At 42.4% G+C, this 22,344-nt stretch overlaps 1 protein-coding gene across 6 annotated transcripts in view; it reads left to right on the top strand.

The window, feature by feature from the left end:
* ENTPD4 (ectonucleoside triphosphate diphosphohydrolase 4) overlaps positions 1–17,924 on the top strand; it is a 51,734-nt gene extending 33,810 nt beyond the window's left edge. For 4 of the 6 annotated variants that reach the window (XM_037886207.2, XM_037886206.2, XM_037886205.2 and 1 more), the window contains 13 exons: positions 2,644–2,754; positions 3,228–3,354; positions 5,063–5,257; positions 6,423–6,628; positions 8,458–8,608; positions 8,703–8,806; positions 10,504–10,563; positions 10,882–11,036; positions 12,726–12,892; positions 14,414–14,738; positions 15,238–15,323; positions 16,190–16,351; positions 16,733–17,924. In XM_037886207.2, the coding sequence (XP_037742135.1) occupies positions 3,347–3,354; positions 5,063–5,257; positions 6,423–6,628; positions 8,458–8,608; positions 8,703–8,806; positions 10,504–10,563; positions 10,882–11,036; positions 12,726–12,892; positions 14,414–14,738; positions 15,238–15,323; positions 16,190–16,351; positions 16,733–16,961 (1,848 nt within the window). In that variant the 5' untranslated portion in view covers positions 2,644–2,754; positions 3,228–3,346 and the 3' untranslated portion in view covers positions 16,962–17,924. Of the gene's footprint in view, positions 1–443; positions 645–2,643; positions 2,755–3,227; positions 3,355–5,062; positions 5,258–6,422; positions 6,629–8,457; positions 8,609–8,702; positions 8,807–10,503; positions 10,564–10,881; positions 11,037–12,725; positions 12,893–14,413; positions 14,739–15,237; positions 15,324–16,189; positions 16,352–16,732 lie in introns of those variants that run through there. The other 2 variants (XM_027830495.3, XM_007068331.4) reach the window with 2 other exon arrangements.
* Positions 17,925–22,344: the final 4,420 nt, after the last annotated feature.

Genomic DNA, 22,344 nt, shown 5'->3' with positions numbered 1-22,344 from the left:
GGTTCAATACTCTGGAAAGCTAAATAAATAAACATTGGGGAGGTCAATGAGCAGCCCCCGCTGGCCCAGCATGAACCCCACGTGAGGGACAGTTAAATAGCCAATTAATTATTTGCCTGGATCCCTTACACAGCAGCTGCCCTGCCGTAACTAAGCCCCCACTATACCTGACCCTAGCCATGCCCCCAGCCCACTCCTAGCCAGGCTCCCATCATGCCTGGTGCTAGCCAGACTCCCATCATGCTTTACCTTAGCCAGGCTCCCAGCTGACACCTAGCTCCCATGATGCTTTGCCTTAGCCAGACTCCCATGATGCTTTACCTTAGCCAGGCTCCCAGCTCGCACCTAGCTCCCATGATGCTTTGCCTTAGCCAGACTCCCATCATGCCTTGTTGCCCAACCCCAGCCCCCATCTCAGCCCCGCCCCAGCCTCTAGCCACGCCCCCCTGGCCCACGCAGACCAATCCTTAGCCCAGCCTATTGCCCTTTGCTCCCCTCCCCGTAGCTTCTCGTGGGCTTACCGCGTGAAGGCCGGCGTGCTTGCGTCACGTCCGGCGTGCGGGACCCGGAAGTGGGAATGGTTGAGGTGTCGCTACGCGCCGCGGCGGTGCCGGAGCTGAGCCAAGCCGGAGCGAGACCAGCGGGTACGAGCAGGGTCGGGGCTGCGGGGGTGGGCGTCGGGGGAGGAGTCGCCTCGTTTTCCTCCCCCACCGGAGCATCGGGCGGGGAGGGGCTGTGGTCCGATGGCTAGAGCAAGGGCCTGGGGGCCAGACGCCTGGGTTCCTTCCATCCCCTGGCTTGGGAAAGCAATGGGACGAAGGGGGGCTGCAACTCCTGGGTCTGTTCTCGGTTCGGTGGGGGAGGGGAGAGACTGGGAAGCCGGACTCCTGGGTTCCATCCCTTGGATGGGGACTCCTGTGTTCTGTTTCTGGCCCTCGAAGGGGAGGGGGAGAGAGAGACTAGGAGGCCGGACTCCTGGGTTCTATTTCTGGTTCTAGAAGGGGGGGACTGGGAAGCCGGACTCCTGGGTTCCATTCTGGGGGGGCTGGGACTCCTGGGTTCCTTTCCCAGTTCTAGGATGGGGTAAGCGGGTTACAGCAGGCGGGACCTAGAAGTGTGGCTTCCAGGGTTCTCTTTCTGAGTCTAGGAGGGGAGTGAGGTCCTAGGGAACTAGGGCAGGGGGGGCACTGGGAGCTAAGACTGCTGGGATCGGCCCTGATTCTGCTGTGTGGCTCACTATGTGGCCAGCCTGGGGCCAGTCACTTCCCCGCTCTGTGATGGAATTAGTGAAGGTTATAATTGTGGCTTGTGAAAATGTTGGGATTGGAAAGTTTATATAAGAGTTTGGCATTATTATCCTATTGCTTTGGGCCGGTCTACGCTGCCGGTGAAGTCGATGTAACATACCTCGCTCAGGGATGTGGAAAGGACACTCTTGCGGAGGTGGAGTCATTATGCTGACGGGAGAGCACTTTCCTGTCAGCATAGCACGTCTTCACCACATGTGCTACAGAGAAGCAGCTGCATTGGTGTAGACATGCCAATGTAGTGTGGTAGTGTAGACTTGCCCTAAGCAGTAGTAATGTTCCTGAGCTGCTGTCCTTACTTTGCTAATCAAACCATACGCTGCACTGTGACCCTATAGGTTTGCACCTTGTTACTTTCCTTCAAACAAACCCTCTCTGAATACAGAATTTAAATTCTGTCATCTGGGTCAGTAAAGTTTATCTGCCTCCCGTTGCTAAAGGCCACGCAGACCTTGAAATATTGATCTTTCCAGGCTTCTATAGTATTGAAGGACACCGTTTTACTGACTGCAGCACTAACAGAGGATTGGCTGTTTTTCTAACCTAACTCTCAAAATGTCTTGTAGCATCTTCGTTGTACAGCATATCTGCTAGAATAATTAAGGCTGGCTGGTATGTCATTTTGTAAATGAGACTTTGAAAACACTCTCATATTCAAGGCAATGATAGTGGTTGTTGCATTTGCTATGTGGATTTTTGAGCTGAGGGAGAAAAAGCATCTGGTGATCCAGGTCTCTCAACGTCTTTCAAAAAGAGTTTTTCCTTACTCCACTGAGGTTTGTGAACCAGAGTGCTTTTTTAACCTGTAACCTGGATTTACAGAATCGTTGATTGACATGACGGTTTGAGTAAAAGTGGGCACGTGTGACCATAAATAAGAATCGTACATCCAAAATTATTTTGAAATAGAAACTTTTTACTTATTTAATAAAGGAACATTGCCAATATGAAACCTAGACAAGCTTAAAAAATATAAAGCAGAAGAAGTCAAAAGTAGTTCTGGGTATTACATATGCCTGATAGTTTCCATGGCAATTTGTGGTTTCAGAATTATATTTACATGGTTTTAATGTTTCTCTCCATGGTTATTGTTTGAAGCCCACACAGACATGAAACTGATTATAGGAAAGGTGCTGTCACATGGGAAAGTAAACTGAAAAAGGTGTATTTTTTCTTTCCCTCAGCTGTAAATGTTGTTTTTAACAATGGTAGATAAAAATCACATATCAGAAATTTTTGTAAACTGGTAGGTTTCCTCTGTTGAAATGTGTTGACGCTGGTGTGGATCAAATTCCAATTTAATTATTCAGATTTTTTCCTTAAATTCTCCCTGCAGTTCCAACTTGATTCACTGTTCTTCAGCACCACCCGTCCTGAGCTTTTTATATGGTGTTGCTGTGCACTGCTACAGCTGCTGTTCCATCTCATTGGTGGTTGCATTTCAGTGGTAAGTGATCCATGCATATAATTCATTCAGTATATATTTAGGGCTTCAGTTTCACAATTTCACACCCATACATCCATATGGGATCCCATCAACCAACTGTGCAGATCCTATTGCGGTATTGGGATATACTATGTTTGTAAAGTGCTTTGGGATTAATTGGAAAGAAATGCTTTATTTAAGAATATTAATGAAATGTAGTCTGGATTTATTGCTTTTTGTGTTTGAAATGTTGAAAATCCTCCAGAAGAATATAGTTGGAATGATTTATATTTGGGAGGGCTGCCATCCCTGTTGGTGATTTACAAGAGCTAAAGATAAACTCCTCAAAATGAGCTTCTCTACCAGATATGCTGCAAGGAGTGTATAAAACTAATCCTAATACGTGTTTGACTTCATTCGGGCTCCTGAATTACAGGATTGGGGCCTTAGTGAGAATATCACTTTTTAATTTAACTAAAATCTGTGTTATACAGGAATAGAAGAACGATGGCTCTGGGGAGGATCCATGTGCCTTATAAATCTGGAATGTCTGGATGATACTAGAACACAAGCTACTTGGCCTGACTGCCTGCCCTGATCAGAATATCCCAACATGGGAAGGTGAGACTCTAAAACTAATCCTCAATATCAAACAGCTAGAGTTGCAGGATGGTGAATACAGGGCTGCAATCCTAGAAATCTTGAACTCCAATCCCAGCTCTGAGGTTTGAGTGCCTCTAAATCTGGGCATCCACTCAATCTCTTTTTTCCCATAGTTCTATAATGGGGACAATACCACCCACCTCACAGGGACATTGAGGATTAGTTGGTTTAGTTATTTGGAAATTGTTCTGAAAATGAAAAGTGACAAATCTTGGATCACATTTCTGCTGAACATGATTATGCAAAGCTACGAATAAATGCAGAATAGAGGTGTTAGAATTATAAAGCACTTTCACTGTAACACCATCCTCCAGAGCACAACAGATTGAGTGCCATGAAACAATGGTATTAAAGGAAGGTAAGTACAATGGCATTTAATATAGCTCCATTAAAATGCAAATTAAGCTAGATCATATTGTCTTTATATAAATCCATGACACGCTCACATCTTGAATGCTGTGTGCGGATGTGGTTGCCCCATCTCAAAAAAGCTATATTGGAATTGGAATAGGGCAAACGGCCGCCATATGAGGAGAGATTAATAAGACTGGGACTTTTCAGCTTGGAAAAAAGACAACGAAGGGGAGATATGATAGAGGTCTATAAAATCATGACTGGTGTGGAGAAAGTAAATATGGAAGCGTTATTTACTCCTTCTCATAACACAAGAACTAGGGGTCACCAAAATACATTAATAGGCAGCAGGTTTAAAACAAACAAAAGGAAGTATTTTTTCACACAATGCACGGTCAACCTGTAGAACTGCTTGCCAGAGGCTGTTGTGAAGGCCAAGACTGTAACAGGGTTCAAAAAAGAACTAGGTACGTTCATGGAGGATAGATCCATCAATGGCTATTAGCCAGGATGGGCAGGAATGGTGTCCCTAGCCTCTTTGTTTGCCAGAAGCTGGGAACGGGCAACGGGATGGATCGCTTGATGATTACCTGTTCTGTTCATTCCCTCTGGGGCACCTGGCATTGGCCACTGTTGGAAAAGAGGACACTGGGCTAGATGGACCTTTGGTCTGACAAAGTATGGCCGTTCTTATCAGAAAGGGTTTTAACAGTTTTATATTCAAAACTCATTCTGATATGTTTGTGCTAATGAGCCTTATGAAAGAAGCTTTTGTTATGCAGCTTTTAAAACTTGTTGTGCATGGATTCTGAAGCAGAAATTAAGAACTGTAAAGTTTGTGGTGTGGAATAGAATGCTGCATGTGTCAAACACTTGCCTAAGCTCATGTACTATCATAGTGCTGAAGTATTTGGGTTTCCAGCTTGTTTGCATTTTACAAAGGCAAAACCTCTGTTAACGCTGGATGTCATTAAAACATAAGCAAAACCTGAGTAGGAGGCCTGTGCAACGTTAAGATTTTGGTAGTTAAAGTTCTGTTTGATGACTGAAATTGTAGGATGCGTGTTCCGACAGAAAGGTGTTTGTTGGCTGTTAAACTTGTGGTGATAATTCTTCGAGCATTCAGGGTGTAATCTTGATCCCAATGAGTTTAGTGTAATTTTATTAGGAACAGGAGCAGGTCCTTTGTATGTACCTTTAAAGTTGGAAGTTCATTTAAGTATTTGTTCGAATTCTTAGCCAGTTTTGGGAAGGCTTAGCTCCCTGCCTTTAGGATGCATTTCAAACAGTCTGTCTCCTTTATGAATTTCAGGATCAGCATCTCCTGTTTGTTTCCTGCTTCCTGGCACTTCAGCATCTCCCCAGTGGGGTGTCCTCGTATACTGAACACCACTTTGCGACAAATTATTGTCATTGGTATACTTGCTGCTGCCGGCTCCTTGCTTTATTATTCCCTTGTCATCCGGAATAAATATGGGCGTTTGTACAGGGATAAAAAGTTTCACAGGTGAGGACTAATATAATGTTCAGGACAGGAAATGAACATAACTCAGGTGTTCCATGTTGATCACTTCAAACAGTTGAACCAGCGAGTAGTGATTGGGTCTCCTGATGTGTACGAAGCGGCATGGAAAAATAAATTGACTGAAAGCCTTTTATGTAAGATGCTACTCGCTGAAATCAGTCTTGGAGGAATCTTTCCTCTCTCCAAACCTTGTATATTACTTTTGGGGTAATTTCACACTTGTTGTTTTTTTGTATTTTGAAGGCAAAGGCGTAAAATCCTAAACAAGCTTGTAAGTGAGGTCTGGTGCTTCCTTCGTTGGCTGCAGATTTGCAGGACAGCAGCCAGGAAGGAAGTGCAGGAACGTGCCAAGCCCCAGCTTCAGGAAGGTTTGCAGGGATGCAGCAAAGGAAGGAAGCACTCGGACATGCCTTCCCTGGCTGCAGTCTTACAACCCTCCCCGTTGCTGTCCTGTCCGCAGCCTCCCCTCCCAATCATAGGCAGATTTGCAGGGCTGCAGGGAGACGTATCGTGCATGTCGCAGTGCTTCCTCCCCGAGTTGCAGCTCTGCACATCTATCTTTTGCTTATTGACAACCTTCAGATAATAGCAACTCTTTGCTGGCAACAGAGAGGTTGCTAATAAGGGGAATCGACTGTATATGAATGTCTGTAAGTTGCATAGTTGTATTTTAAATTTTTTCACTCGTGTTTCTCTTTAGATGTACCTCTCCTCACTTAAAATTGATTTTAGTTTATTAACTATTAATCTTTCCAATAATTTAGCATGTTTGATTTGTCCTTATCTCCACATATAAAAGGTGGAAGGAGAAGTGCTGTGTAGTAGATAACATTTCTGACGGGGAATCGGAAACTCCTGGCTTCCGCTTCCAGCTCTGCCACCAGCAACTGTATGATTTTGGGCAGACATTTTTCTTCCCTGTGCTTCATGTTGTCCCTGTGCAAAATGATGATAATGCTTAGAAATCTCATAATGTGTGGTGTGCCTTAAGCTCTACTAAAAAAAAAAAAAAAAAACCCAACCACTTTTGCCTTCTATTAAAGGACCTCACAATTTTTTTTAGTCTGGTATATCAAATCACATTTGTAATACAATATATATAAACAAAACCTTATTCCCAATAGACTTTAGCCACTTTTTCTTCTAGATACCTTGCTCGAGTGACTGACACTGAAGCTACAGATACTAGCAATCCCAATCTGAACTATGGCATCGTGGTAGACTGTGGCAGCAGCGGGTCTAGGATCTTTGTGTATTGTTGGCCAAGACACAATGGCAACCCGCATGATCTGTTGGACATCAAACAAATGAGGGACAAAAACAGAAAACCAGTGGTTATGAAAATTAAACCAGGTATGAAAAACCCTAATATTCAGTCATTTTTTCTAAACAGCTGATTATCTAACCCAAAACAATATTCAAGATTCATATTAAAATCCCAAGGCTTCATTTTTCAGAAGAGAGCTGACTTCTTTTTTAATTTTGGAGTCTAGTAGCTACAACTGGTCTCTAGGCATATTTGAATAATTAGGTGTATTTCATGAACAGCCTTTTATAAGGGCCTTCGAGTAATAAATAGAACAGTGTTGCAATTTCTGGAAAATTATCTTAATTTTAAAACCATCTGAAAATTAAGCTTGTTGAAATGTTGTCATAATGTAGCTTGCTCCCGTCTCCAATCATAAAAATAATCATGATAGGTTGGCAGAGAAAATAGGGCTTTTAACTTCAAAACCAAAAACTGTTTCCTGCTGCCTAAAGGGTCAGTTGGAATCCAACCAACCAACCTATGTCCATCTTTTAAAATATCTTAGATGCAAGTATAAACTAAGGAGTAATAAATCATATTTAGGCATATCAATAAAGCAATTCTTGCCACAGATTATTTAAAATTGCTTCATATCAAATTATATAGTAATGGCTGGATTGCAGTGGCTTCCCAAAGGACTATGAAATGGACAACTACATTATTGTAGTCCTCCATCAACTTCATCTGTGTTTGGTTTGAAAGGTGCTTTATTCAGCTTTACAGTTTGTTACAATGCTGCCAATGTGGAGGTAGGAGGTACCTATAAGCATCACAGGTTGAGCTGTCAGTTAAATAACCAGTTCTGCTCAGTTAGAATCAGTTTTGATTCTGTTATTTTGGTAAACAAGTAGTGGGTGTGTGTGTGTGTTTGGTTTTAAATGTTTCAGAGACAAATTCAAAAAAGTGATAATGGGCTGAACTATAGATTGTGGCCATTGTTTATTGGTTAGAATAGGAGTCAGACCTGAGTTATCTTCTCGCATCTGCAGTTAACTCACTAGGTGACCTTAAGTCATTTAACTTCTGTACAGAAGTTACCTCCATCTTCCAGAGCGCGAAATACTTCTCGCTCAGGGTTTATAAAGTTTACTATTTGTAAAATGCTGTAAGGTCTTAGGTGAAATGCAAAGTTATTTTTAATTGATAAATGGAATCTGTCTCAAATTTGAAAGTAAACAATTGGGTAACTTAGTGGAACAACGTATTTGAGTAATTTAAAAACTGACTGTTTGCTTAAACTCTTATTTTAAAAGTTCCCAATCTCCTTTTGAAGTCCAATCTATGTCTTCCTGTTGCATAGTTCTCATGCCATTGTGTGAAAATATCTGTGTATGCTGAAATGCTGCTGGTGACAGCATAGCAAGCACTGTTCTGATCACAATGAGGATTGGGCCAAAGTCTGTGCTGAGCATTTAAGAGTTATATTAATCTTAACCTAAAAACCACAATGAACTGAAACATCTAGAAATGGGAGCAGGGTGAGGTAAACTGCATTTCAGAACTTTAGAACTTCACTACCTTATATTGATCCAGCCAAAAAGAAATTACCATGAATTCTTATGAGGGTTATATATAGCATAGATACTTGGTTTGTGCCTTGCATTGACTGTTAGCTGGAAAGTTATTCGTAGAGCAAGTCTTCTTTAGTTTTTAAGTAATTCCCTTACACACATTAACTGATTGTGAGCCCCTTTCTTACAAAACTCGTTAGCGGTTGCAAATAGCTGACTTTATGTAAAAATAATTACTTTAAATCTTCAAAGCCTATGAGGTTAAAAAAAAAAAAAAAAAAAAAGCAAGTTTGATGCTTTTATGTGAAAGAAACTTTTACTTTACACTTGGCACTTCCTCATTCATCTATCTGTTTCTCTAGGCATTTCAGAGTTTGCTAGCTCTCCTGAAAGAGTCAGTGATTATATTTCTCCACTTCTGAACTTCGCTGCAGAACACGTGCCCCGTGCAAAACACAAAGAAACTCCTCTCTATATCCTCTGTACTGCAGGGATGAGAATCCTGCCTGAGAGGTGAATAGATACCTTATTTCTTTCAATATTTAGTTTAAAGATCTTAGTGCTTTGAGTAGTTTAACCATTGTTCAAAATGTTGGTAATTTTGCAGCCAGCAGAAGGCAATACTAGAAGATCTGCTCACTGATATTCCTGTGCATTTTGATTTTCTGTTTTCGGACTCTCATGCAGAAGTTATTTCAGGGAAACAGGAAGGTAAGTTAATGCTGTAGAAGAAAAGAGTTTTAACATATTTTTGTTCCTTTCCAGTACCATTTTGTTAAATTCTTGTTGTTTCTGGCTTGTCCAAATGCTTGGTAAGTTAAGAGTTCTTATGTCTCAACAGCAACTGTTTTGCATCCTGGTCAAAAGCAGAAAATGCCCCAATAATTTATGAAAAATGTCATCTAAAATCCGGAGAAATAACAAATGCCTCCTTATTTAGCTGTCAGGCCATATGTGTCCATTTTTCTCTTATTTCTGACATCAGCCAGTCCAATATAATAGGATTCCAAGGAAGGTTGTGGAATCCCCATCACTGGAGATTTTTAAGAACAGGTTGGACAAACACTTGTCAGGGATGATCTAGGTTTTCTTGGTCCTGCCTCAGTGCAGGGGGCTGTACTAGATGACCTCACAAAATCCCTTCCAGCCCTGTATTTCTGATTGTATGAAAAAAGTAGTCTTTTTAGAAACATATATGCTGACTGTAGAGGAAGAATAGTTGGCTATGACTGGCTTATAGATAAGGCTCTGTGGTTGTCACGGATTCCTTGGCTTTTTCCGTGACTTCTGCAGTGGCTGCTGGTGTGCCTGGTCAGGGGCCGCCTGAGCAGCTGACAAAGCCCCTGGGCCCGTCGCACTGGCTGCTGCTGGGGCAGTCTTGCCCCCCTGCTCCCCAGCAGCTGGAGTTTGGGTTGCGGGGGGGCGGGGGTGGGGCTCAGGGCTGGGGATTGGCATGTGGGGAAGTGCTTATGTAGGGCAGGTTCCCTGGAAGGGCGAGAGGAACTCCCCTCCCTCGGCTCCTAGCGATATGTACTGCTTCTGCCGGCAGGCACCACCCCCACAATTCCCATTTGCCGCGGTTCCCAGCCAATGGGAGCTGCAGAACTGGGGCTTAGGGCAGAGCGGAGGCAGCACGAGGCGCTTAAGAGCTGAGTAGAGAGCACCCGCAGGGCCCCCCAGGGCTGTCTCGCTGAGTCACTATTCCCCTCTTCCCACTCCCCACCCCCCCCAACTTTTAGTCAGGCGTATATAGTAAAAGTCAGGACAGGTCATGGCCCATGAATTTTTGTTTACTGACCAGTTTAGAGTAGCAGCTGTGTTAGTCTGCATTCGCAAAAAGAAAAGGAGTACTTGTGGCACCGTAGAGACTAACCAATTTATTTGAGCATAAGCTTTTGTGAGCTACAGCTCACTTCATCGGATGCATTCGATGAAGTGAGCTGTAGCTCACAAAAGCTTATGCTCAAATAAATTGGTTATTCTCTACGGTGCCACAAGTACTCCTTTTCTTTTTGTTTACTGCCCATGACCTGTCCTTGACTTCTATTAAAAATACTCCATGACTACAATGTTGCCTTACTTATAGATGACAAGATCTTCCCATTTTATTCTGATTTTTTTTTTTACTTAAAAACTTGCCTTAAAGAATGACTGAACTACTGAATGATTAAACTAATGAACTTTATGAGAATTGTTTGAGTATTTTAGGTGACAAAAACTGTTAAATTTTGAAGCAATGCTTATAAAAAGTTTCTGTGTCTAACACAGTTGACATACAATGTGTTAACAAATGAAATGAACATAAAGATAAGTGAGGGAGACTAAACTGTAATAGGTTTTTAAAAAGCTACCAGATGGTCTAACATTTTTTACAATTTTGCTTTTTTTTTTTTTTTAAATTCTTCTAGGAGTTTATGCGTGGATTGGCATCAACTTTGTTTTGGGACGATTTGAACATATTGATGATGGCAAGTATATTAATTATATTTTAGAAGGAACTTCCTGTATATTATCAACACATGGGGGTGGAAGTGAAGTGCCAGATAATTTTTTTTTAATGAGTGTCTTCAAATAGGCACATTGGAGCATACCAGTCACGCACAGTGCAAAGAGCAATATCTAAATTTCACAGGACTAGTCCAGTGATTCATGTTCAATATTAAATTTTGTAATTAACAACACAGCAGTTCAATGGAAGGTGCTCTTTCTCTTTGAGTTTGATACTGCTTCAGATCCCATCCCAAATGTATTTCTCAGGATTGCCAGCTATCCGTTTTGTGTTCCAGAGGATGATGCAGTAGTGGAGGTGCATATCCCTACGAGTGAGAACAAAGAAGCCATCATTCGTAAGAGGACAGTGGGTATTCTCGACATGGGTGGTGTGTCGACCCAGATAGCATATGAAGTCCCTAAAACTGTAAGCTTTGCCTCTTCACAGCAGGTTATTATCTGTACATTTTTTCTGTTTTTAACCCATATCCATTGGTTTTTGTTTCATTACATCACATCCCAACACCAGGCAAGAGAAGATGTGACCACGAGTCCCTCATCAGCTAAGCAATTCATTTGTGTTTTGTTCGTTTGAAAAAAATAAGTTGATAAAGCATGGTGGAAAGTTCATTTGTACAAGTATTTAACTTTTTTAATTGGATTTTTCTAAGCAGACTTGTACTTAAGAGTTTTCATGCTAAAAGTTGTGTAATTCCCACATGAGAAGGGAGCTGTATTTATTTGTCATGTAATTTCCCTTGATAAGGTAGAACATGAGAAAATGATCAAAGTATCAGGTCACTGTATTAAACAAAATGTTTTATGTGCACTACACAATATATGTGCTGTGGAAGAGACGAGAACTAACTTTGTTTCTAAATTTCAAATGGAACCATATGACTTATTTTAATCTCAAAAGTATGTATTGATTTTTAGGGCAAATCCTGAAGTCTTGAATAAGGCAAACTCCCATTGACTTCCTGGTGAATTTGCGAGAGGAGAGACTGTGTATAAGAACCACAGGCTTTGACCCACAATACATGATTAAAACAAAACAATTTTTATTTAAGCAGTCTGTAAAATTGCATTTTTCCTCGTTCTGAACAATTGTATTAGCAAGCTCTGCCTCTTCAGATAGAGGGCAGAATTGTCCTCTTTCCTCAAAAGATCTACTGCAATATTCTTCCCCTTCTCCCTACACACATCTGTGGGATATGCCCATATATAGGAAGAGGACACTGGAGTGGAAATCTAATTGGAGACTTCTTTAAAAACTTGGAATTCAATACCAATGTTAATGGGGGATCATCTTAATCTTTGAAATACATACCATCTGGGCTCCTTATTTTATTACAAGTCTTTGACAAAGCACTTATACTTTAAGTGTTTCAAAAATTGAACAGGGAGAGGCAACTGACTATTTGTTCTGTTAAAAAAAAAAATTGTCCTCTGAACTAAAGATGAATATGATAGTTCGAGAGGTTGTAAAGAATTGTTTACCAGCATATCGTTTTATAAGGCACTATCTGAACTTGGGGTCAGATGTTAGATCTAAAGAGTTTTTGTGATGCCTTGGTCCTCCCTCTGCCCTCTTGACCAAGCAAACGTCTGTGATGTGTGTGAGCCTGCTACTGCAGATGCTGCAACCCCCACACACCATTACGCCAGTTCCCTTTGCACCTTCTACTTGTCTTCGCTACCGGGGTAAATCAACTTAAGTTACGCTACTCCAGCTACGTGAATATCGCTCTCTGGTCGACTTCCCGTACTCTTCTCGGAGAGCTGGAATACCAGGGTCTACCGGAGAGCACTCTGCCATTGATTTAGCAGGTCTTTGCTAGACCCGCTAAATCGATCCCTGCTACATCGATTGCAGCAGCATCGATCTCCCTGTAGTGAAGACGATCCCAAAGTGTCGGAACTGGTGTTTGCTCTGAAGTGCTTCAGAAATTTTGACAAACAATTCTGGGACATGTCTGAGGCAATCTGAGTGAGAGTGGCTGAATGCAGAGTCTCTGAGAACCAATCTGAGATGACACTTCGGTGCCTGTAGCACTCCAGTGTTCATAGGCTTGTTGTGACTAGCTTTGCTTTGTATTGCAAAAGTCTCTCTAATCTCCTGTCACTTCGGTGCTTGCAGGAGGAAGTAGCCAAAAACTTACTTGCAGAGTTCAATTTGGGCTGTGATGCTCATCAGACCGAGCACGTGTACAGAGTGTACGTAGCGACGTTCCTTGGTTTTGGTGGGAATGCAGCACGGCAGAGATACGAGGACAGTATATTTACCAACACAATGTTTAGAAACAGGTAATTTGCTGTGTGGTTGATTGCATATTATAAATGCTTAAACTGTCCTGAAAACCCAAGCAAAATGTAGACCTCCTAAATAGACACATCTAAAATTGTTGAGCAGTATACTGTCCCTCTTTAAATACTATTCCTACTCATTCCCTAACTTGAATCCTCTGGAACCTTGGTAGACTGAAATAGGTTTGTGACCCACAAATGGCAGAAGTATGATGTTCAGAGAATGGCTAGCTCAGCAGGACTCAAGTGCTTTAATGCTGCCGCATGGCTTTACTCTCAGTGCTACGGAACTGTCCTGCTGCAGGGAAGAAAGCGTGGACTGGGAGAACCACCTAAGCCTGCTTTCATGATCCAAAGTGTTTGGTGTTCCCAAGACCTGCCATTCCAGCAAATTATTTTGAAGCTCTGTTCTAGGAAACAGTCAATTTTTATACAAGTGCTGTAAATTACCATTGAGATTGCTGATGGAGGAATTATTCCTTCAGCCACAGGAGGGCCTGGGAGCATTTGAATGAGCCCATGTGAGGTTCTCAGACTTCACTGAGCCAAGCAGTCTGTTCTAGCTGTATAGTTAACTGGAGGTGCCAAATGTCTGACTGGATAAATAGAATAATTGGTTTTCTTTTTTGGGGCTGGGGGAAAATTCTCTGGCTCACCCTCAAAACAGAAATCTCCTCCAGATCCCACACTGCATCAGCCTGGAGCTGTCCTACTCAGACTGAAGCGTGGGAGCCACAAGTAGCCCTTTAATGTGCCTGCGGCGGCTCTTTGCAGCACATGCTATTGAAGCATGGTGTGATTTAATGATTAACCAGTCAGGATGCGTTTACTGTGTTGTTAACCAATTAAGTTATCAAGCTGCACTAAGTTATTAACTTCGCTTATTTTAGTTTGTGTGCACAGTGTCCACACGGGGGAGTTACAGCACAGCACCTTGCTGTTGACACCACCTTGATCCAAAATGTGGGGCACTGTCGACGGGGCCTTAGAATCTATTTTAGCTGCACCTCTACGTGTGTGTGTGTGTGTGTGTGTGTGTGTTGGTTTTTTTTTTGTACCAACTTCCAGTTACTGTTTTTATGAAACTTTTCTTTAATTATGCTAATTAAAGACTTTTGCATCCGTTAGCCAAGCTGTAACGGGAGTAGCGATGCAGCTGTTGTTTCTGGTAGCTTCAGCATTCTGAATAAAGCCTGCTCTGCACCGAGGCATTTTTAGATGCACTTCATGGAGTTAGTGTAAAATCTTAACCTAATACAAAAAAATCTGCAGTGGCTTGAATTTTTGTTCCCTCTGTCTCCGGGCCAAATGGCTTGTAGCTCCGGTAGATGTAGCGCAGCGTGCCTGACTTCATGTACTCTGTGTGATGGTTTCTGAATGCAAAAGTAGGTGCCAAAACTTGCTCCAGTCAGAATGACTTGGTCTTCATTCTATCTGTTTTGATGATGTAACTTTGTCCGAAATAGGATTTTGAGCGTACTGTACCTGCGATTGTTTCAACTGTGCTTAATTTTACGACAGACTTCTGGGTAAACAGACTGGTATGACTTCTGAGTCTCCCTACCTGGACCCTTGCCTGCCTCTAGAGGTTGAGGATGAAATCCGACAGAATGGACAGACACTGTACATGCGAGGGACTGGAGATTTTAATCTGTGTCGTGAAATTATTCAGCCTCTCATGAATAAGACCAATGAAACCCAGACCTCTTTAAACGGCATCTATCAGCCTGCAGTGCACTTCCAGAACAGCGAGTTTTATGGCTTCTCTGAGTTCTTCTACTGTACCGAAGATGTATTGCGTATGGGGGGAGACTACAGTGCTGCTAAATTTATTAAAGCTGCAAAGGTGAAGTATACTTGTGGTATAACCTTCCTAGTAATCCAAAACAGCGTCCACTCCTGAAACTGGGGCAATGAGGCTTTTCTTTTGGAATCCAAACTCCTTTTACCTATATAACTGACAATAGCTCATTGTCTGGCCTCATCGGGGTTTTCTCATGAGAACGATTCGCTACTACATAATAGTAGAGGGATTCGAGGATGAGCAAGATCCTCTGGAGTTCAGCTCTCAAATTCTGGGCTGGCACTGTAGAAAACTCAGGCCGTACTCTTACACTTGAAAAATGTAACTACAGTCTCTTTATCTGTCATGCAGCAGATGTGCTTCAAATCATATAAAAGGAGACCAGAACACAAACCAACTGTGATCCACTAACTTTTTGCCAGCCTTCCCTTGACTTTTATTTTTAAATTCCATTTCATTGTTTATAAAGCTGCTTATCCATTGGCATCGCATATTTTCCTTAATTTAGTATGTAAACAGAGCCTTTTTTTGTTTCGTTAAGGATTATTGTGCCACTAAGTGGTCTGTCCTGCAGGAACGGTTTGACCGTGGTCTTTATGCATCACATGCTGATCTTCATAGATTGAAGTGAGTATTCATGTTTGTACAGCAGAAATCGTTCGTGCAGAGTTGCCAGAAGAGAAGCGTCACGCCCAAATGACTGATTTTAAAACATTGTTGTATGTGGCGTAGGTGTAGCTGTGTCAGTCCCAGGATATTAGAGAGAGAAAGTGGGTCTCTCTCATTTTAAAAAGGCATTGGAAATCTGAATGCAAGTTTTATAGATTCCCAGGCCAGAAGGGACGTATTGTGATCAGGTTGAGTGAAACTTTATTGCATCCGCTATAAGAGAGCTTGATCGTAAACCAGTGTCGCTCTTTAGCGATACAGCAATGCAGCTCTTGGAGTATGGGAAACAATCTTGTAATACATTTTTATTGCGGTTTTTAAAACTTTTTAATGAAATCTGAGGTATCTTCGTGTGTCACTGATTGGCAGGACAGGTGTTATCTTGCGGTGTAGTTTCGTGATTGGAGCAGGTGACTAGGAATCGAGGCTTCCGTGTTGCTTTCCAGTCTCATTGTGCTTGGTGCCATCCCTTCATAAAAGAGAGGGGGAAAAAACAAACCCCCAGTTCCTGTGAGGCCCAAAACAGCTAACCCACATCAGTACTGGATCGGAGAAGAAGAGTGGGCTTAAATAATAAGAGATCGGTTAACCCGCTGTCACCTATAAGACAGGCACAGAGAAGACCTAACGTGTATAATGTGGAAAACCATTGGGCCTGGGGCTATCTATATTCTTGTCTTTACAGTGGGTTATAAACCCCTCAGAGCAAGGATCTGAATCTTGTATATCTAAGTGCTGTGTGACCCGATGGCACTGTATAAGTAGTGTTAAAAAATGAAAAATCAGACGACACATAACCAGCCTTTATTCTGCTTGTTCTGTAGGTATCAGTGTTTTAAGTCTTCCTGGATGTATGAAGTGTTCCACAGTGGTTTCTCTTTTCCCATCAACTACAGCAATTTAAAAACTGCTCTGCAGGTTTATGATAAGGAAGTGCAATGGACTTTGGGAGCCATCCTTTACCGAACACGATTTTTACCTTTAAGGTACTGTTTGTTTTTGCAAATGGTTAGGTGCAAGGCTTGGATGGTGGGGTGGCTTAATATGAGAGCAGGTGGCGAACAAGAGCAGAGGAAACATTGCTTCAAGTTTAGCATATAAAACACTTGTACGTAGGGCCTGGGTGCTTATTTTAAATCAAAGCATGTCTAGTAAAAATCTCTGCGGATAAAAAACAAATGCCAGCAAGTCAGCCAGATTCCTCTTGTCTTCAGATACCTCAACGACAGTAATGGTTGCTGAGATGTGTTTAGTGTACGTGCTTTCAGTTTTTGTGGTAAGATGATCAAAAGGCAATTTTTTTGCCTTGCTGAAGGATTGAAATCCTGTTTCCTGTTTTGTACGTGTTTTCCCCCTTTGTTTCTCAGAGACATCCAGCAAGAGAACTTCAGAGGAAATCACTCCCACTGGAGGGGCTTCTCCTTTGTTTACAATCACTACTTGTTCTTCGTCTGTTTTCTGATTGTGCTGCTGTCCATTGTGCTGTATCTGCTGAGGCTGAGACGGATTCACCGGAGAATGCTGCGCAATGGCTCATCCGCTTCCCTCTGGCTTGAGGAAGGCCTCCCACCGCAGAAGATTCCAGGAGCCTTATGAAACACCAGGATAAAGAGCCTCCTTATTAGACTTTTTAAAGTACAAGCCATTTTTTTTTACCTCAGGGTTTCTCCCTTTTATCTTTTTTTCCCCCCCCCCGTCTGTCCTCCCCCCCCCCGCCCCCCCCCCCCCCCCCCCCAAATCATATGAGGAAACCTCTCCCAGCAGTATTGAACTCAGCAAGAGCTTTGGAAACAACTTAGATTATGGGAAATCGAGGTCAGACTATGCCGAATGGACTAGAGAATATCTGCCAAAAATGTTTTTTAAAATTAATTTAAAAAAGTAAATGCACTTTCACGTTAAAGGGGAGGGGAAGTCAAGACTTGATGCCAGTAAATGAATAAATGGAGGCAGCTTATGGTAACAGAATGATTGATTTCTCTTTCTTCAGTAAAATATTGAAATATCACTTACTAGGTAGGATGAGTGGATATAGCTGTGCATATTTTTGTTCAAGTCCATGGTTGATATCACTCAGCTTCTAAACTCTCAGCCTCCTAAATCAAGAAAAAGGAAGTGTGGGGTCTTTTTAGAAGCAGTAACAAATGGACCTGTTAAAATGTGAAAAGCTGACATCTTAAGTGTTGAGGTACTGCAACGGAAGAGAAACATCTATTGTGGCTACTGCTGTGTTTATGCAAAACACAACTGAAATCATTGCTTCGTTTAGTCATTATAGGTTTCGCCTTGATGTCTCAGAAGCATAGTTTTATGGTGGCAAAAGTGATTTCTTTTTAATCCTTCATTTGACAGTGTTTCGTGATGGTCCAGAGATCTCCCTGAAACTCTCATAAGCTTGAAAGGACTGGAAAATGCACAGACTTCAGTTAGTGCACATTGTCTTTATTTTTGTTCTTTCCTGGTATAACTTCTTACCTGTTAATTTATATTTTATTTAAAACAATATTAGTTTTACTTGAAAGCAAACTTGTTCATGATTAAAAGTGGCATTTATATGAACCTCTGGTTGATGAAAACTTTATTATCCTATATAAAACAGTGCCGGCGCTCGCTTCTAACATGCCCGTTATAAATCACCTGCCATGGTGAGTATAAATGTGTTATGAAACTTGATGCAAGTCTTAATATTGGAATCCCCCTCCCCCCCCAGCTTCTGAAGAGAGTTGACTTTTGTCCATTTTTTTAAAACTAAGAGCAAACAGATCTGTGGGTGGTTTGTATGTTTTCACTTCCTGTTTTGAACTGTTGTAGCGTGATCGGATATGCAGTTCGAGGGAGTTAAGCTCCATCCCAGAAGTTGCTGCACTTCATTGGTGGATGAAGAGATTCCCCAATCAGTGAGCAGGAAAAGATATTGGGGATGGATCTGTCTTGTGCCTGTATCAGGGCCATTGTTCAATCTTGTAAACACGGCTTGCTGTATGATAGAAATTTCCAAGTATATCAAATATCTTTCCTCAGAGGCCTGTTGTGTGGCATAATTAATGTCGGTTGAGCTCTTAAAGCTCCCCATAAGTTAGAGCTGAAGAGATGCAAAGTATTTTACACTGCAGGTCTGACTAGGACATCACTATGTAGCTGACTGCTACAGCGTGTGCCGCATTTAAAACACTGGTTACTCCAGAAAAGCAGCCGCTTGGCAGGCATAGTAAGCATAATGTTTCAATCAGTTTTTAGAACATAGATCAGAACTGCAGCAAAGGGCTTACCAAAGACCATGCTGACCTGATGCTATCTGAATATTCTTCTAAATTTTCAGAGCTACTTAGTGTGTGCTGACCTAAAGCACGCTGCTACTTTGGAAAAGGAAAATGGTTGCAATGAGTGGGAGGACTGGCTGTTTCTGTATGTTATGGGCCTGAGCCTGTAAACTTTTACAAGTGTAGTTATGCTTTCTCCAGTGGGAGAACACTTCTGGAATTGGGACTCAAGTTTTAGAACCAATCACTGTAAGTGTTGAGGAGATCTTACCTTCTAAAGCGAATACAATTTCAAGAACAGGTTTGCTTTAAATGTAAAAAACGCAGCTTGCCAGTAGCATTTTAACCTTTGTTTCCAGGTTTAAAAACAGTCTTCTAGCTGTACAACTTCCAAGGAGTTGAAAGGAGATGGGGGAGTGATTTAAGGAGAAGTTAGGCTAAATTCTCCTGCAAAAATCCTCCAGGCACTTATATTCACAAAAACAAACTTTCTCGTATCTCCAGCTCAAGGAATTGTGACTTTTTGTATATTGTAGATAATCTACGTAGCACTGACACGGTATCTGACTGAGCACTTCATATTTATTAATTTTTTATTATCACAACCCCCGTGAGGCAGGGAGGAATTATCCCCATTTCACAGATGGAAATCTGAAACACCGAGACTAATGACTTACCTGTGGTCTGGAGCAGAGACTAGAACCCATATTTCCTGAGTCCTAGCCCAGATCTTAGCTTGATGACCATCCTGTATATTCCTCTCGGGCCAAATTAAGCCTCCTGCTGTATAGCATCAGGGTGTAGGAGGGTTCCAGGTAATTCAAGTGCCCACACAGAGGCAGAAGTTGCCTGTCTTTCTAAAAGATGTACTCTTGTTCAACCACAAGATATGGGCTTGATGGGCCTGTGTTTGGAGATGGTCAGACTAGACGATTGTAATGGTCTCTTCTGTCCTCAGTCTATTAATTTGACTCATGGTTTGCAATTCCTCACAAATTCCTGCCGGAGACAGGCCCAAGCACAGATTAAGAAAGCTTGGACCATTCTGTTCCTGGGGTTTTGTGCTAGACTTGTCAGTGTGACCCTGATTTTACTTTAAAATCCATGCTTTAACATGCAAGTCTGGTTTTACCAATATCGGTTGCAGAGGGTTATGCTGTAGCCATGCCTATGATTGTACAGATATAGCTTTATTTTGATTGCTGGAAAGGTTAGTTTGGATGATTGCCACTTAGAAATGGAATTGTAATGAAGGCTTAAACTGAACCTTTGGTGAGTAAGAACAAATAGCTTTTAAAAAATGGAGTAGCACATCACATAAAACTGGGCATTTCACCACCTGAAGAAGAAATGTGCTTGGAATTGTGGTAATTTTCTGATTGCTAGCTAAATGAATACGTAGGATGATATACTTCCACAGCAGCAAGTGGCTTAATCACTTGTTTCTGATGTCTGGAATGCTGGTACAAACTTGTTGCCCTCATTGACCTGATAATTGTTATCAGGACAATTACCCAAATGATTGTCAGAGCTTGTACTTCCTGCCGAGATGCTGAGAACCGAGTGAACACACAAGCATGCTTAGGTAAAGGGCTCCCTCCGGATGTGGGTTGAGGTTAGTGGTGAAGTGGGCAGGAAGTTTGCACAGTGGCCATGCACAGTCTGACTGGCATGGGGGATGCCAAGGATCATTTACTGAAAGATATGGAGTGTCTCAAACTCAGCATGCAAAAATATGAAACTCAAAGGGTGACTTTCACTTCTAAAAACAACAAAAAGTTGGAAGGGAGAGTTTCAGGGTCTAAGTATGTTTCCCTTTAAACGGTGCTCTTTGTGAGGATTTAACAATCGGGTTTTTATCCCCAACGCTTACTTTGACAAATAATTCTCCAGTGGGATTGAGGTCCTGTTCCACTAGATGCTTTTTACACTCACTCACTCTCTCTCTCTCTCCCCTTCAAAGACGGGTGGTGCCCTAAAGCTCCATAAGCTTTGAAAATAAGCGATAAACAGCTTTCCCAAGGTCCCACAATTCATCATCAGGGGAGCAGGGAATGGAACATGAGTTTATGGACTCTGCAGTAGAACAGTGGTTCCCAGGCAGGGGTCCAGGGTCCCCAGGGGGGGCCACAAGCGGGTTTCAGGGGTTTTACCAAGCAGGGCTGACATTCAACTTGCTGGAGCCCCGGGTAGAAAGCTGAAGCCCCATTGCCTGGGGCTCTAAGCTCTGCCAGCCGGGGCTGAAGCCAAAGCTTGAGTAACTTAGCTTCACAGGGCCCTCTGTGGCGTGGGGCTCGGAGCAACTGCCCTGCTTGCTGCCCCCTAACCTTGGCCCTGGCTTTTATAGGCAGAAAAACCGTTGTGGCACAGAGGGGCTGTGGAGTTTGCATAGCATGCGGCGGGGGGGGGGGCTCAAAAAGAAAAAGGTTAAGAACGCCCGCACTAGAATGCGTTGTGTGTCAGCTTCAAAAGAGTGATTCAGTAGTTCAAGCTGTGACAAGAATTGGTTGTGCTATTTTAGCACCTTGACTGGTGTCATGGTAATGCCCACAGGCCCCAATGGGGGATCAGGCCTGTATTGTTCTGGGTGCTGTCCCAACAAGTTACACCAGTTGTGGATAATGAACCCTAGAGGGACGGATGGGGGTAGGATAAAGGAAATGGTGAATAGCTCATAAGGCTATAGAGGAAAGCAGTGTGTTGAATTTGACCATTCCAGATCGTTTTCAAAAACTGCTGGGGGGCAGGGGTCTTGTGTGGAACTGATGGGATGAATAGGGAAGGTGGGAGGAACAGGGAGATGAAAATGAATGAAGGGTAGGGGTCGGGTATAGCAAATTAAAGGAGGGGGAAAGGCAAAGGCTTCAACCAGGGATCAGAAAGATGAAAGCCAGTGGCAGTAATTTTAAAAAAAAAAAAATTTAAAAAGTCAAGGGAATTTCAGCTGGTGAGGGTGAGTCTCTGGCACCCAGAATGGGTGGACCTGCCTTTCTCCCCTTGAGTCTTGTCCCCAAAGGTGCCAGCGGTGTAGTGACTCTGAGATGCCAGTGGTTCCGGTCTCCTGGATCTTGTGGGAAAGGAAAGTAAGGATGACATAGCAAATGATTGTTCCTTACCCCCACAGTGGAAGCACAGCCCCTAAAAGGATTGGTTTCAATAAAAGCTGCCGAGCTGGGGTTAATTGAAAATTTAAAGAGCACATGGCGAAACCCTGAAGATCAATCAGGCCTCTGGGCTAAAATCTTAGACAAACTTCCTCATTAATGTAAATTGTATTGTGCTTAAGAGCTTATTTCGCATCCAAAAGCTCCCTGGATTCAGCTGTTGAGGCTTGATTAAGATGAGCAAGCACTGAGCTGCTACAAATTGTGTTGAACTCCAGGGGAAATGGATGTGCTTGGCACCTTTGAAAATCAGACCGGCATCCTACCTGATTCAGGAATCCTGCAGGGCTAAAAGGAAGCTTGTTAGGTACTCACCTGTCCCTCTGTGTGCTGTCAATACACAAGAGGGATCGGTTTGCAATGTAGCACCAGTCTTAGACAGTCACTAACATATCCATAAACGGGGATAGGAAGGTGTATTTCAAGGATCAATAAACTATAGATTCCTCCAATTTGCTCCTAGACTCCTGCTCTCTTGGGCAGGCTTCTGCTATGTTATGGTTTAAATATCCTTAGTGCTTCATTAATAAAATCTAGTTATACTTAAAAGAACTT

The sequence above is a fragment of the Chelonia mydas genome, chromosome 26, assembly GCF_015237465.2.
Source record: "Chelonia mydas isolate rCheMyd1 chromosome 26, rCheMyd1.pri.v2, whole genome shotgun sequence".
In the NCBI taxonomy this organism is placed as follows: domain Eukaryota; kingdom Metazoa; phylum Chordata; order Testudines; family Cheloniidae; genus Chelonia; species Chelonia mydas.
Note: the sequence above shows the minus strand (reverse complement) of the source record. Positions and strands in the feature narration are given on the sequence as shown.